Raw genomic sequence first — 13,976 nt, forward strand, 5'->3', positions numbered from 1 at the left:
GCGGGGGAGTCAGTGTGGGGGGGTCAGGGCCGGGCACGGGGCGGGGGGGGGGTTCAGGAGCCGGGCAGGGTGCAGGGGGGTCGGGGGGGCTCCGGAGCCAGGCAGGGACTCAGGCGGGGGAAGTCGGGGGGGGGGTCAGGAGCTAGCCACGGGGCTCGGGGGGGGCAGGGGCGGGGTGCAGGGGGGTCGGAGGGGCTGGCTCAGGATCCGGGCTCGCGGGGGGGGGGGGCTCAGGTTTATGTGGCGCCGAGCCCAGCCGGTGCCTGTTAGTTGACACCCGCGGGGCTGTTGGCGGGAGCGGCCCGGCCCGGCCCTGGGCTGCGGGGAAAAGGGGCTTTGTGTGAAGCTGGAAACTCTGGCCTGGCCGCGCTGTGGGAACAGCGGGGGGGTGTCCCACGGACTCCTCCCGGCTGCCCGCCCCACGGGCCCCATAGAGCTTCCACACTGCCCGCCCCACGGGCCCCACGCTGCCTGCCCCGCCCCACGGGCCCCATAGACCTTCCACGCTGCCTGCCCTGCCCCATGGGCCCCATAGAGCTTCCATGCTGCCCGTCCTGGCGTTCGCCCTCCAGCCGGGGCCGTTGGACGGTTTTAAAGTATCCGCACTGCTTGGTGCTAACCCGTGGCAGGGCCCGACTGCAGCGTCAGCGCCCCGTGGTCCCAGCCCTGGCTGGGAAGCACCCCGAGAGCCAGCGGGCACCGCGCAGTGCTTGGATGGCACCGGGCTGGTGCCCTAGCGCGTCTACACAGGACAGTTACCGGGCATAAGCCAAGGTGTGGGTTTAAACTGCTGGTGTGGTGTTGGAGCCACTCCCGTGTTCTGAGGTGAGGGGCCTTTCCCAAGACACTGGTATTGGGGGAGTGGAGTGCTGGCAAGGGGGCCACAGCGCTGTGTGACTGGGGGAGTTGCCCATGTAGACAAGCCCAGAAATACCCTGGCTTGGTGAACAGGCGCTGAGAGGAGGCGGCTGGAGGGCTGCACAGAGATTAAGCCATGCCCCAACCCCGTCCCGTGCTCTCCCCGGTCCCTCTCTTGTGGCTGCCTTGCATCAGACTGCAGCACCCGAGTGAGTATAGCCAGGGGAGAAGGGGGTGTCTCCTCTGCCCCGTACAAAGCCTCCCCTTCTTGGGTCTCCCCACAAGCAGCTCCAGGGCCTCCCTCTGCTCATAATGTCCCCCTATCCTCTCTGACCCCTACTGTAAAGGACCTTTGGGGCCAGCCGCCTCTCGTGGACCCCCTGCAATTCCTTGGCCTACTACCTACTCCCTCCTGCAGCTGGGCCCTGCTCCCCGCTGACCGGCCTCTCTGCCAACTCTTTCCTCTGTGAATCCTCCCCACTGCTGTGTGTGGGATTGTGGGGTGTCCGGGTCTGACCCTGGGAGTGGGCACCGGCTGGCCGGAGTTCTCGCCCTGCTGCCGTGGCGGTGCTGGGACAGGCCGCGGTGTCTCCACTGCCAGAGCAGGGTTCCTCCCCCCAGGTGTTCATTGTGTGTGAGCACCAGACCCGAGCGATGCTCCCTTCATGAAGCACCTGCCCTCGTTCCAGGATGTGGCACTGGTCCAAGACCCGCGAGTCCGTGTGACAAGGACAAACAGGAGCAGCGCCTGGGATGGGCTGCTCTGTAGGGAATCGCGCTGGAGGGATGCTGTCTGGCTGCCTGTCCCAGCTGGTGCCTCCTCTACATTTCATATCAGTGCCATTTCCCTGCCCTCTCCTGCCCTGAGCCGATGTGCCTCCCACCTCCCCAGTGCTTTGGGTGCACGTCCCCTCTGCCCCAGGCTTCTCTGCCCTGCTCCTTTGCCAGAGTCACAGAGATCAAGGCCCGAGGAGACCTGACTTCCCGTGTGGAGCCCAGGCCAGAGACCTTCCCCCAGTGACCCCTGGATGGAGCCCACTGAACTGGGTTTGACTAACGCACCTTCCAGAGAGGCCTCCAGGCTGGGGTGGAGAATCCATTCCCATGGTTAATGAGCCTCGCTGTTAATTTGTGCCTAATTTCTCATTGGGATTTGTCTGGCTTCAGCTGGCAGCCATCGGTTCTTGTCCTGCCTTTCTCCACTGGATTAGGGAGCCCTGTAGTGCCCTGTAATGTGTCCCCCTCAAGGTATTTATACACTGCAATCCAGTCATTTCTCTGTCTTTGTTTTGATAAAATAAACAGGTTGAGATCCATGCGTCCCTCACTGTGAGCCATTTTCTCCAGTCCTCAGAGCAGTTTTGTGGCTCTTTTCTGCACTCTCCCCCAGCAGGGTGCAGGAGCAGTGAATTGGGGGGCTGTACGCTATGCTGGGAGGCGTCTCGCGCTGCCCTCTGGATAGGGGTCTCCATGTTCCCACAGTGCATGGCAGGTGCTTTCTGGGAGCAAGGTCTCTGGCTGGGTCAGGTTGGAGCAGGGAATGTCACAGGATTGGCTCTGGATTGACTCTGGAGTGGCACCGTGTTTGAAGTAGGGACAGGTAGCTGCTGATCCAACCCTGGTGGGTGGTTGGGGCTGGGCCCCTGCCAGAGTCTCCTGCTGAAAGAGAGGGTGGGGGCGGGGGCTGGACTGTCCTGTCTTGTGGGTGCATTTGTGCCCTGTGGGGAGTTTGGCTTCCAGTAGCCAACAGCACGTCTGGGGAAGGGAGCATGCGTGCGCACCTATCTGCCTGCCCCCGAGGAGCCTGGTTTAGCACATGCTCCTGGCAGACCGCTGGCAAATGGGATGTTTGGTCCCTGTGGGCCTGTGCATGGAGGTGAATGCGGGTAGGCAGGGGTGCGAGGGGGGAGGGGCTTGTAGCCTGTCTTTGGGGGGGAGAGATGCACTGAGTGTTGGAGACAGCCATTGCATGGCGGACGTGCTGGGGGGATGATGATGGTGGGGTCGTACTGAATAGGCATGTGGGGAAGGGAGATGCACCCATTGTTTGAGCCGTTGGCTCCCTCCCCCACTGTGAGGTGCCTGGAACCCTTTGGGTGGACGAGCGAGCAGGGACTGGGGCTGCAGCCAGTGGGGGAGGGACGCAGCATTGGGGGCTGTCACAATGACCCGCCCAGGAACAGGTCCCTCTGCCTCCTGTTCTATACCCATGGTGCTGGGCTCTGGCTGGAGCCCTGCTGCCCGGGGGGGCGTCCCCTCTTGGTGGTGAGTGCTGTGGGGTCTGGCGGTACGGGGGCTCAGCTGGTGTTAGTGGGCTGCGTTCACTCTGAGGTTTATCGGCTGTCCTCTCCCCTTGCCTCCTGTAGGGTTTGAGCCATCGTCTGGGCCAGGATGAGCTGGAGTTTCCTGACCCGGCTCCTGGAGGAGATCAACAACCACTCAACCTTTGTGGGCAAGGTCTGGCTCACTGTCCTCATCATCTTCCGCATCGTGCTGACCGCCGTGGGCGGCGAGTCCATCTACTACGACGAGCAGAGCAAGTTCGTGTGTAACACGCAGCAGCCGGGCTGTGAGAACGTCTGCTACGATGCCTTCGCACCCCTTTCCCATGTCCGCTTCTGGATCTTCCAGATCATCATGGTGGCCACGCCCTCCGTCATGTACCTGGGTTTCGCCATGCACCGCCTTGCCCGCGGGCCGGAGGGCCACCGGCGGGGGGGCGGGGGCCAGCGGGTACGCATGCCCGTGGTGCGGCGGGGTGCCGGGCGGGACTACGAGGAGGCAGAGGAGGATAACGAGGAGGATCCCATGATCTTCGAGGAGATCGAGGTGGAGAAAGAGAAGGGCGGGGAGGGGGGTGAGAAACACGACGGGCGCCGGCGGATCCGCCAGGATGGGCTGATGAAGGCCTACGTGCTGCAGCTGTTGTGCCGCTCGGTGCTGGAGGTGGCCTTCCTCTTCGGGCAGTACGTGCTGTACCACTTTGAGGTGAGCCCCTCTTACGTGTGCAACCGCAGCCCCTGCCCGCACATCGTCGACTGCTTCGTCTCCCGGCCCACCGAGAAGACCATCTTCCTGCTCATCATGTACACGGTCAGCGGGCTCTGCCTCTTCCTCAACCTCCTCGAGCTCTGTCACCTGGGGATCGGCCGCATCCGGGACTTGGTGCGCCAGAGCAGCGACAGCCCGAGCCCCCACGACAGCCACTCTGGGCCGCACTATGCCAAGAAGGCCCCCAGCGCACCTCCCACCTACCACTCGCTGAAGAAAGAGCCCCCCAAGGGCCAGCTGGCCAACGGGAAGCTGGACTACAGCGGGAACCTGGCCAGCTCTGCAGCTGAGCGCTCCCGCGAGCACGAGCTGGACCGGCTGCGCAAGCACCTCCGCATGGCCCAGGAGCACCTGGAGATGGCCTTCCAGCTGAACCCCCCGCTGGAGACGGCCAGCCCCTCGCGCAGCAGCAGCCCTGAGGCCAACGGTCTCGCTGCCGAGCAGAACCGCCTCAACTTGGCCCACGAAAATGAAGGGTCTGCTTGCGAGAGAACCACAGGTGAGGAAGGTCTGGGCCTTGCCCGGGCCGTGCCCCCAGCTGTCTCCCAGGCGCTAGCCTGCCCGTGTCTGTGTCCCCAACCACGGGGCTCTCTCTGACTCCTCTTGGGGTGCTGCAGCAGGACCCTAACGTGCGTGTTCTCCTCCCCACAGGATTGTGAGCGGCTGGGCCCCTCAGCGGCTGCAGAGATGGTGACAGGGAATGGCTGGGACTGGCAATATGCTCCTGAGGAGACCACTGGAACCTGGACAGCCTGTGCTGAGGAAACGGGGGGTGGGAGGGGGCGGACGACACAGGGTTGGGGGCTGAGCTTCTGAGGAGGGCTGGGCTGGGAAGCCCTCTGCCTCCTGTGGGGCTCCAGCAGGGCAGGCTGGCATGGGGAGGTGACTTGGGGGGAGGAACATTCCTTCACTTTTCTCACTTTTTTTAGAAAAGGGAATCTTTTATTTTTGTACTTTTTATAAACATGTCAGTGCACATCCCCAGCCCCCGCCCCAAACACCTGCGGCCCTCCTCCCCACTGGGACCTTCAGTCAGCCCCTTCCCAGCCCTGTGCCACACACACGCCCTGCCCTGCCCTGCCCTGCCAGCAGGGAGGGATGCTGCACTGTCATGGGAAAGGGCTTGTGTGCAGTCGCATGGAGGCGATTGCTTTCCCACGGTGGCAGGGAGCTGTCTCACAGTGGGAATCCTGTGGGATCCAGCGGGGCTGGGCCTATGTGCACCATCCCCTTGGGGTCCTTCCTCCAAGCTGGGTCTGACATCTTCATCTCGATCTCGTGGCTGCAACCGGCCTGGGGGAGCCAAGCCAGTGGAGACGCCTACCCAGAGTTGCAGGCAGACTGGGTCGCACCGAGCTTTAAATATGGGGCATCCATTCCCTGTGGGGGGAGGGGAGCTGGTTCCCAGCTGAGCTGCAAGTGGGAATGGCCAGTCTCTGCGCGGGAGAGCCCTGGTCCCTGGGTTTTTGTCAGGGGGCCTGTTCCAGACAGGGCCCCTGGGTGTCCCCTCCACCTAATGCTCATGCTCTCTGGATTGGCTGGTGTGGGGGTTGTAGATTAGCAAGAGGCTGAGCAGGTCTCTGGGGGGTGAATAGGGCACTACGAGGTGAGGGTTTACATGCTACCCAGCGGGAGGGCAGAGGCCGCGCTGAGGGGACAGCTGTGCTGTAAACTCAGCCCCAAGGGCCAAAGACCCGCACTGATTGTAAAGCAGCTTGTGGAGGCACCGGCACAAGGCCCCCCCCCCCCCCCCCCCCACGTTGCACACGTAGGTACGAACTGCCAGGCTGGGGGCTCTGCCCAGGTCCTGGTGTCTGATCTGCACGGGGAAGAGGGACTGGCATCTCCGGCTCCCTGCCAGCGGGGCCGGTGTGGCAGGGGCCCTGACCCAGCCTGTCTCCTTCACTTCCCCTGCCGGCAGCTTTGCATTTGGCTGGCTGGGGCTTGGGCCAAAGCTGATTCGGTTACATTCCAAGACTCAGGCATCCCGGAGGCATCCGCTTTCCTGTCTGGGGCATGGCGCGGCAAATGCGGGTTCCTGTGCTGTGGCAGGGCCTGCATGCCTTCGGATAGTCCAGAACCAGCTGGGAAATGCTGGGTGTGTCTGATCATCTCAGCCTGGGTCACGTGATTATTTTGTGTCTTTGCTTTTTACTCAAATGATTATGAAGTTTTTATATTTTAGTAAAACTTGGAGATGTTTTGTACAGAGCCCTGCAGCTGGTTCTTCAGGGGGGCGGGCTGGGGGAACTGCATAGAAAAGCAGAGTGCTGCCCCGGATCTCTCACTCCCAATGTGGCTTTCCCTCCTCCTCCTGACCCAGGCACTGTATGTGTGCACAGGGAGACCGTTGAACTGTGGTTTGCCAGATTAGAAAATACGGGGCATGGACACATGGGGGCCCTCATCCAGCTCGCTGGTGTTCATCACAGAGACCTACTGTCCCGGGCCATATCTGGGCTGGGGACGGAGCAGAGTGTGAATCCTGGTCCGTCTTGAGGCTGGATGGGAACCTGGGCCATCTGGAGGAGAAAGGCCCTGTCACCCACCCCCTGCTCCCGAGGCAGCCAATCCCCCCTGTCCCGGGGCGCTATTGGCGCAGGTGCTCGCTCCAGAACTGAGCTGAGTGTCTCGGAGCCCAGAGGGGTTTGGGGCAGGTCTGGGCCAAAAGGGCTTGGTGAGGCACAGGAAGGGGATCTGGGGGCCCTTGGCACGGGCTGTGAGATTGCTCAGTGAACACCGGAGCAGGTGGGTAGAGGCGGCTGTGCCCAGGAATGCAGGGGAGCAGCAACAGCAACAAGCCAGTTTTCTGCGCCTCCTATTTCAGCCAGCTCTGGTGACCCTTCGTCCCCTGTAAGCTCTGCGTGCCAGACTGGGCCAGATGTTCGGCCCTTGGGCTGTGTCTGGCTGCTTGGCCGCCTTGTGCCATCATGTCAGGCGATGATCGGCAGGTGAGAGACCTCCCCCCATGCAGCCGGTGGCGGTGCAGTGAGTTGGGAACCAGGAGATAGAAGTTCTGGTTTCATCTTTCCTGTGCTCACAGCTCCCTCCTGCGCAAGGCCTTGCACCCCTCTGGAGCAGGGAGCCCAGTATTGGTAAAATAGGGGCACAAGGTCACTTCTGGCCTAATTCTGACTACAACATGGCTCTCGATTATGGCAAACCCATCTCTGTCTATCTAGCCTGAAGGACAGTGTGGCCAAACCCCTCTGTCTGACCACTACAGCCGTGACCCCTGCTGAGCCCTCCCAGATCCAGAGAACCTGGTCCCTCATCGCTGATATCCTACTGCGAGCTGGCAAATAGCTGTGTGCAGGGCTGGTCCCCAGGTGCTCCCATGCTCCAAGCTTGCCCTGGTCTGCGCTGGAGCTCGGATGGCGGAGTTCAAACCCGGCCCGTTACACCCTGGGGAATTTTAGGGTTGCATGTGATCAGAATTTGCATTTCCACTCCCTTGAAACAAGGATTTATTTAATTTACCGTGTGAGAAACCCACCTGTATAGCTACTCGAGTGCAGCCTGCCCCCCAGGCTGGGTGCCCCCCAGCCCTACGCTTGCTGGTGCAGGGGGAGGCTGCATGTCCCTGCACTCTGCCCCCTGTCCCAGCCTGTCAGAGCGCAGCTGCCCCCTCTGAGCCAGGCCTAGCACTTGCTCCTGCTTTCCCACGGGTTGCACGGGGAGATGATTCCCCTGTTTGTCAGCCAGGCCGGGAGCTGCAACAGCCCCACGCGCGGAGGGGGACCAGTGCTGCCCTGGGGAGCAGCCCGGGGCCTATCTGAGGAGGGGCCTGCAGGGCAGAGGCTCTGCTAGGGCTCAGTTCCCTTAGTCACAGTCTTGTGATTTCCTGGGGCGGGGGACGCTCCCTTCCTGCTCCCCACGGCCGGCACCACACCCCAGCTTTCGTCAGGCTGAGCAATATCCTGCCGGCCCCAGCGCCTCCCTCCCCGGGCTCTGGCTGGGGCGGTCAGAGCCTTCGCCAGCCCCCTCCCTGCTCAGGCCTCAGCCGCAGGGCGGGGCGGGGTGGGGTGACCGAGGGGGGGAAGCTTGGCAGGGTATTGGGGTAATGAAGGGTCCTCTGCCAAGGGCACTGAGGGAGCAGCCTGGGCTCGGGGGGCGCGTTGAGGGAGCAGCCTGGGCTCGCTGGGTGGGGGGGTGAGGGAGCAGCCTGGGCTGGGGGCGGGGCTGAGGGGGGGTCTCAGTGGTGCAGCTGCAGGGACTGACCCCGGAGCAGGTTTGGCGAGTTGAACCGGTTCCCTTTGCCCCGCCCCGGACCTGCCCGGCTCGGTGACTCCAAGGGCTGCCAGGCGGGGGCTGTAGGGAGGATCCAGCCTGAACTCCTGGCTCGCAAACCCCTTGTCTGCTCTGGGATGGGCAGATCCTTTGGGGGCGGGGGGGGGGGGGTTGTGAGCTCGCTGCGTTCGCTGAGTGCAATGACCCCCACGCCCCCGGAGCTGGGATCCAGTCAGACTGGCCTGCTGGCTCCATTATGCTGGGTCATCCCAGTGTAGGGTGACCAGATGTCCCGATTTTTTGGGTATTTTTCTTATATAGGCTCCTATTACCCCCCACCCCCGTCCCGATTTTTCACACTTGCTGTCTGGTCACCCTATCCCAGTGCGGGGATGGTCCCTCCTGCCACGCCGCATGGCAGGAAAACAGCCCCCCCCCCCCGTCTCAGGGAGCCAGGCATCTCAGGTGCCCCCCTGCCAGGTGCCCGCCCCCCCCCCCCGTCTCAGGGAGCCAGGCATCTCAGGTGCCCCCTGCCCCCCCATCTCAGGGAGCCAGGCATCTCAGGTGCCCCCTGCCCCCCCATCTCAGGGAGCCAGGCATCTCAGGTGCCCCCCCCACCAGGCACCCCCCCCCGTCTCAGGGAGCCAGGCATCTCAGGTGCCCCCTGCCAGGTGCCCCCCACCCCCCCATCTCAGGGAGCCAGGCATCTCAGGTGCCCCCCACCCCCCCATCTCAGGGAGCCAGGCATCTCAGGTGCCCCCCCCACCAGGCGCCCGCCCCCTCTGTCTCAGGGAGCCAGGCGTCTCAGGTGCCCCCTGCCCCCCCCGCCAGGCGCCCCCCCGTCTCAGGGAGCCAGGGGGAGCTCCGGGAGAGCAGGGCCCAGCGCAGGGCTGCGTGGTACCCGGCGGCCCTAGATGCAGGCGCAGTCCTGGGTGAGGATGTTGGGCACGGTCTCGTACTTGAAGGAGTAGCCGCCGTCGGAGGTGGTGCGAACGCGCAGGGAGCGCATGGTGCTGGGCAGGGCCGCACAGCACAGCCGGAAGCCCAGCGTGTGGCTCAGGGTGTGGGCGTCGGAGCAGCTGCCATGGCAGTAGTGGAAGACGAAGCTGCTGGGGTGCACGATCCACTTGTCCCAGCCCAGCTCCTCGAAGGAGATGTTGAGGGCGGCCCGGTGGCAGTCAGCGTGGGCTGCGGCGTCCTCTGACGGGCGCTGCAGCAGGTTGAGGGCAGCCGGGGACCAGGGCACGGAGGAGCGGCGGGCTCTGTCCGGCCCTTTGGGCTTGGTGGTGGCCATGAGGAAGGGCATCTTGTCTGCATCGGCCGTGCAGGGGCAGCCCGGGCAGCGCACCAGCAGCACAAAGAGCTTCTGGGAGACGTAGTGCAGGAAGGGCGCGGCGAAGTGAAAGACCGTCCACTGCTCGGCTGCCTGCACCACAGTGGCTGCCACGGTGACCCGGCCCTGCCCCGACAGGATCAGCACGTCTGCCCCCCCTGCGGAGCGGTTGGCAGCAGCTGATGAGCCAGGGGGCACGAGGTCAGGGCCTGTGTGGAACCAGAGCTGGGTGGATGTCACCACGCGGCTCAGGGTGTGAGGTGAAGGCTGGAAGAGGTAGGTGAAAACGCTCTCGTCCTCCGGGAGCTCGTCCGGCTGGGGTGGCTCACATGGCACATCTGCAAACGGGCAGCAAAGGTCAGCAGAGCAGCCAGGAGCCCCCAGGCCTGGGCCTGCCCAGCGCGCCCCCGTACAGGAGGTGCCTGCAGGGAATGGCGGGAACCAGGGGCCAGGGCTCTTGGCTGCACCAAATCAGACTTCAGAACAGCAGGTCCGGAATTTGGGTCTTCAGCATTAACCATTGGGTTCAGGAGGAACTCGGTGGGACCGCAGGGAGCTGGGGGTCAGGCTGCAGGGGCACTGGCAGAATGGGGGGAACCTGGGCTGGGCTAGCAGGGGCCTGCGGGGCATCAGCAGAGGTGTGTGTGTGTGTGTTTGGGGGGAGCTTTGCTACCTGGCCCATTAGGTCTCTGGCAGCTCAAGGCACTAGTCTCAGTTACACCTGGCGCCAAGCGTCTCACATTCCCCCAGAGCTGGACACCCTGTCCCAGCCTGCGCCAGGGGAGGCGCCCGCAGGACAAGAAGGGCCTGACACCTTGTGTCAGACAGGAGCAACTGCACGGCTCGGTGTGACTCGGGATCTTGTGGAGCCAGGGGCAGGGGCCAGACACCTTTGCGGTGCCCCCTCTGCAGCGTGGCCTGGGACAGGGCTCGCTCGGGGCCGGGGTCACACCCACTGAGCCCAGGGCTGAAGGGGGACAAGGCGCCAGCCGCTTACAGGCATGGCCTGGTTTCCAAAAGCAGCTCTGAGCTGTGGGGCCGTGCGGTCCAGGACACTGGCCACGGGACAGAGGGGAGATTGCCCTAGAGACTCCAGCCCCACCACTGCACCGGCCTTGCCTTCCCCCACCCCCTTGCCCCCCGCCTGTATCCATCCCTGCCGGAGCACGCGCCTAGAGAACCACCACCCGGACGTGCAGTCCCAGAGCCACAGGGCTAACCGCAGCGAACCCCACCCGGGTGCCCGCCTGGCTGAGTCACTTCCCCCTGCTCCCTGGGGCCAGTGCTGATCCAGCCCCCGGATCTCTCCCAGCCCCTCCAATCCAGCCCCCGAATCTCCCCCAGCCCCTCCGATCCAGCCCCCCGGCTCCCCGCACCCCACTCCTTCGATCCAGCCCCTCGGTCTCCCCCCACCCCACTCCTCTGATCCAGCCCCTGGCTCTCCCCAGCCCCCTCCTTCAATTAAGCTCTCCAGCTCTCTCCCACCCCCTCCTTCAATCCAGCCCCCGGCTCTCCCCCACCCCCTCCGATCCAGCCCCCAGCTCTCTCCCACCCCCTCCTTCGATCCAGACCCCCAGCTCCCCCCACCCCACTCCTTCGATCCAGCCCCTGGGTCTCCCCCCACCCCACCCCCTCTGATCCAGCCCCCGGCTCTCCCCCCACCCCACCCCCTCCGATCCAGCCCCCAGCTCTCTCCCACCCCCTCCTTCGATCCAGACCCCCAGCTCCCCCCACCCCACTCCTTCGATCCAGCCCCTGGGTCTCCCCCCACCCCACCCCCTCTGATCCAGCCCCCGGCTCTCCCCCCACCCCACCCCCTCCGATCCAGCCCCCGGCTCTCTCCCACCCCCTCCTTCGATCCAGCCCCCCAGCTCTCCTCCACCCCCTCCAATTCAGCTCTCCCCTACTCCTTCGATCCAGCCCTCAGCTGCCCCAGCCCTGATCCACTCACCCCTCCAGGTCCTTTTAGCTCCTCTGCTGCCCCCCACTTCCCAGACCCACCTCCAGCCCGGTCAGGCCCTCACAAGCCCTGCCCCAGCCAGCTCCCTGCCTCGGTTCCCCCCAGCTCCACTCCAACCCCCTGACTCCCCCCATCTCTGATGCAGACCCTCCAAGCTCTGCTCCAGCCCCTTCCCCCACCCTCTCCAGCTCTGATTGAGCCCCACCAGCTCCAGCTTCCTGACCCATGCAAAGCAGCCTCTCCATCTCTGGGGGCGCCTATCCTGCCACCCCATCCCTCAGTGCTGCGATTCCCCCCATGCCGCCTCCACATGGGCTTGTGGGCTGCTCACCCCCATCCCAGGCCCCTCGGTGGAGCCTTGTGGGAGCTGGTGTGACTGTCCCATGGGCATCGTGTACCTACACCATGGCTTGGGCCTTGGTAAGTAGCTCTGGCTTGCTGGGGGGCAGGGGGAGGGAGGGAGAACCCCCAGCTCTCCTGACCTCATGGGGAGCCTCATGGGGTCTTAACCCCTCCTCCCACAGGTAACGGCTGGAGCAGATCCCCAGTAGCCCCCCCCCAACACTTCCTGCGCTGTCGGGTGCCCTGGGTTCACCTTCAGTCACAAATTCATTTGGGGTCTCAACTGCGCCCCTGTCAGCCATGTCACAACACAGCACAACGGGGGATCCTGAGGAGCCCAGAGCTCGACTAGCAGGGGCCGTGGGTCAGGACGGCTCTCCCCATAGCCCCCGTCCTGCCCAGCCTGAGCCCCACTGCCCCATCCCTGCCCAGCCTGAGCCCCCCTGCCCGCATCCTGCCCAGCCTGAGCCCCCCTCCCCCGTCCTGCCCAGCCTCAGCCCCACCCCTGCCCAGCCTGAGCCCCCTGCCCCCATCCTGCCCAGCCTCAGCCCCACTGCCCCGTCCCTGCCCAGCCTGAGCCCCCCTGCCCCCATCCTGCCCAGCCTGAGCCCCCCGGTCCTGCCCAGCCTGAGCCCCCCTGCCCCCATCCCTGCCCAGCCTGAGCTCCCCTGCCCCTGTCCCTGCCCATCCTGAGCCCCCCTGCCCCCGTCCTGCCCAGCCTCAGCCCCACTGCCCCTGCCCAGCCTGAGCCCCACTGCCCCTGCCCAGCCTGAACCCCTGGTTCTCCCCACTGCCCCTGTCCCTGCCCAGCCTGAGCCCCCCTGCCCCTGTCCTGCCCAGCCTCAGCCCCACTGCCCCTGCCCAGCCTGAGCCCCCCGCTCTCCCCACTGTCCCTGCCCAGCCTGAACCCCTGGTTCTCCCCACTGCCCCTGTCCCTGCCCAGCCTGAACCCCTGGTTCTCCCCACTGCCCCTGTCCCTGCCCAGCCTGAGCCCCCCTGCCCCTGTCCCTGCCCAGCCTGAGCTCCCCTGCCCCCGTCCTGCCCAGCCTGAGCTCCCCTGCCCCCGTCCTGCCCAGCCTGAGCCCCCTGCCCCTGTCCCTGCCCAGCCTGAGCCCCCCTGCCCCCGTCCTGCCCAGCCTGAGCCCCCCTGCCCCCGTCCTGCCCAGCCTCAGCCCCACTGCCCCTGTCTCTGCCCAGACTGAGCCCCACTGCCCCTGCCCAGCCTGAACCCCTGGTTCTCCCCACTGCCCCATCCCTGCCCAGCCTGAGCCCCCCTGCCCCCGTCCTGCCCAGCCTCAGCCCCACTGCCCCTGTCTCTGCCCAGCCTGAGCCCCCCTCCCCCGTCCTGCCCAGCCTGAGCCCCACTGCCCCATCCCTGCCCAGCCTGAGCCCCCCTCCCTCGTCCTGCCCAGCCTGAGCCCCCCTCCCCCGTCCTGCCCAGCCTGAGCCCCCCGCTCTCCCCACTCCCTGTGCAGTCCAGCCTGACACCCCCCCCCCCCCGCTCTCTCACCTGTGGTGGGGAAAAGGATCACCTGGGAGGTGTCCTCGAGCTCCTGGCCCCGGAGGGCTGGAGTCCCTGGGATGTGCCTCCTGTGCATCCCCCTGCGCTCCTGCTGGGCCCGGCTCCTGGGGCTGCTGGGACTGAGATACTCCAGGACCTGGGCTCGGAGCTTGGCCAGGATGAGCTGCCTGTCGAGCTCAGCGCCCTGGCAGCCTGCAGCAGTGACAGGAGCCAGCAGGGCCAGCAACAGGTGCAGCAGCCACATGGCTCTGGCACATGCAGGGGTCTGAGCCGTGAGCGTCTCTCTGCACGGCCAGCGCTGCTCGCTGTGCCCTCCCTGCTGGGCTCTGCCTGGGCACGGTGGCATTGAGACGTATCTGACACTGACGCAAATGTCTGCTAGCCATGAATATTATCTCTGGGCTATGGGAACAGCGAGACGTCTGGAATGCAAGGACTGCAAGGACAACGGAGCGCAGGGGGACGCAGCCCCGGGCAGGGGGAGGTCACGGTGCACTGGGTGCGGGGGACAAGGATGGTGCAGCCTGGGGTATGGAGCCCAGTCAGGGGGAGGCCAGGCTTCCCCAGGTGGGTGAGTGAAGTTACCGCCAGGGCCAGGGAGCTGCAAAGACAGCATAAAGCTGCCCACCGCGTCCTGTGCCAAGTGCTGCTGAGCGACAGCGCAGATGCTGTGCCTGTCT

At 65.2% G+C, this 13,976-nt stretch overlaps 2 protein-coding genes across 2 annotated transcripts; one reads left to right on the top strand and one right to left on the bottom strand.

The window, feature by feature from the left end:
• The first annotated feature begins 3,249 nt into the window (after positions 1–3,249).
• On the top strand, positions 3,250–4,568 carry LOC135885746 (gap junction gamma-1 protein-like). Its single transcript, XM_065413653.1, has 2 exons — positions 3,250–4,408; positions 4,561–4,568. Exons 1-2 carry the CDS (start codon positions 3,250–3,252, stop codon positions 4,566–4,568), a joined length of 1,167 nt encoding a protein of 388 aa, XP_065269725.1.
• A 4,481-nt stretch (positions 4,569–9,049) lies between these two features.
• Positions 9,050–13,540, bottom strand: INHA (inhibin subunit alpha). Its single transcript, XM_065413788.1, has 2 exons — positions 13,285–13,540; positions 9,050–9,810 (listed from the first exon to the last, which is right to left on the bottom strand). The coding sequence occupies exons 1-2, from the start codon at positions 13,538–13,540 to the stop codon at positions 9,050–9,052; spliced, it is 1,017 nt and encodes a 338-aa protein (XP_065269860.1).
• Positions 13,541–13,976: the final 436 nt, after the last annotated feature.

Source organism: Emys orbicularis, chromosome 11 (genome assembly GCF_028017835.1).
Source record: "Emys orbicularis isolate rEmyOrb1 chromosome 11, rEmyOrb1.hap1, whole genome shotgun sequence".
Lineage (NCBI taxonomy): Eukaryota > Metazoa > Chordata > Testudines > Emydidae > Emys > Emys orbicularis.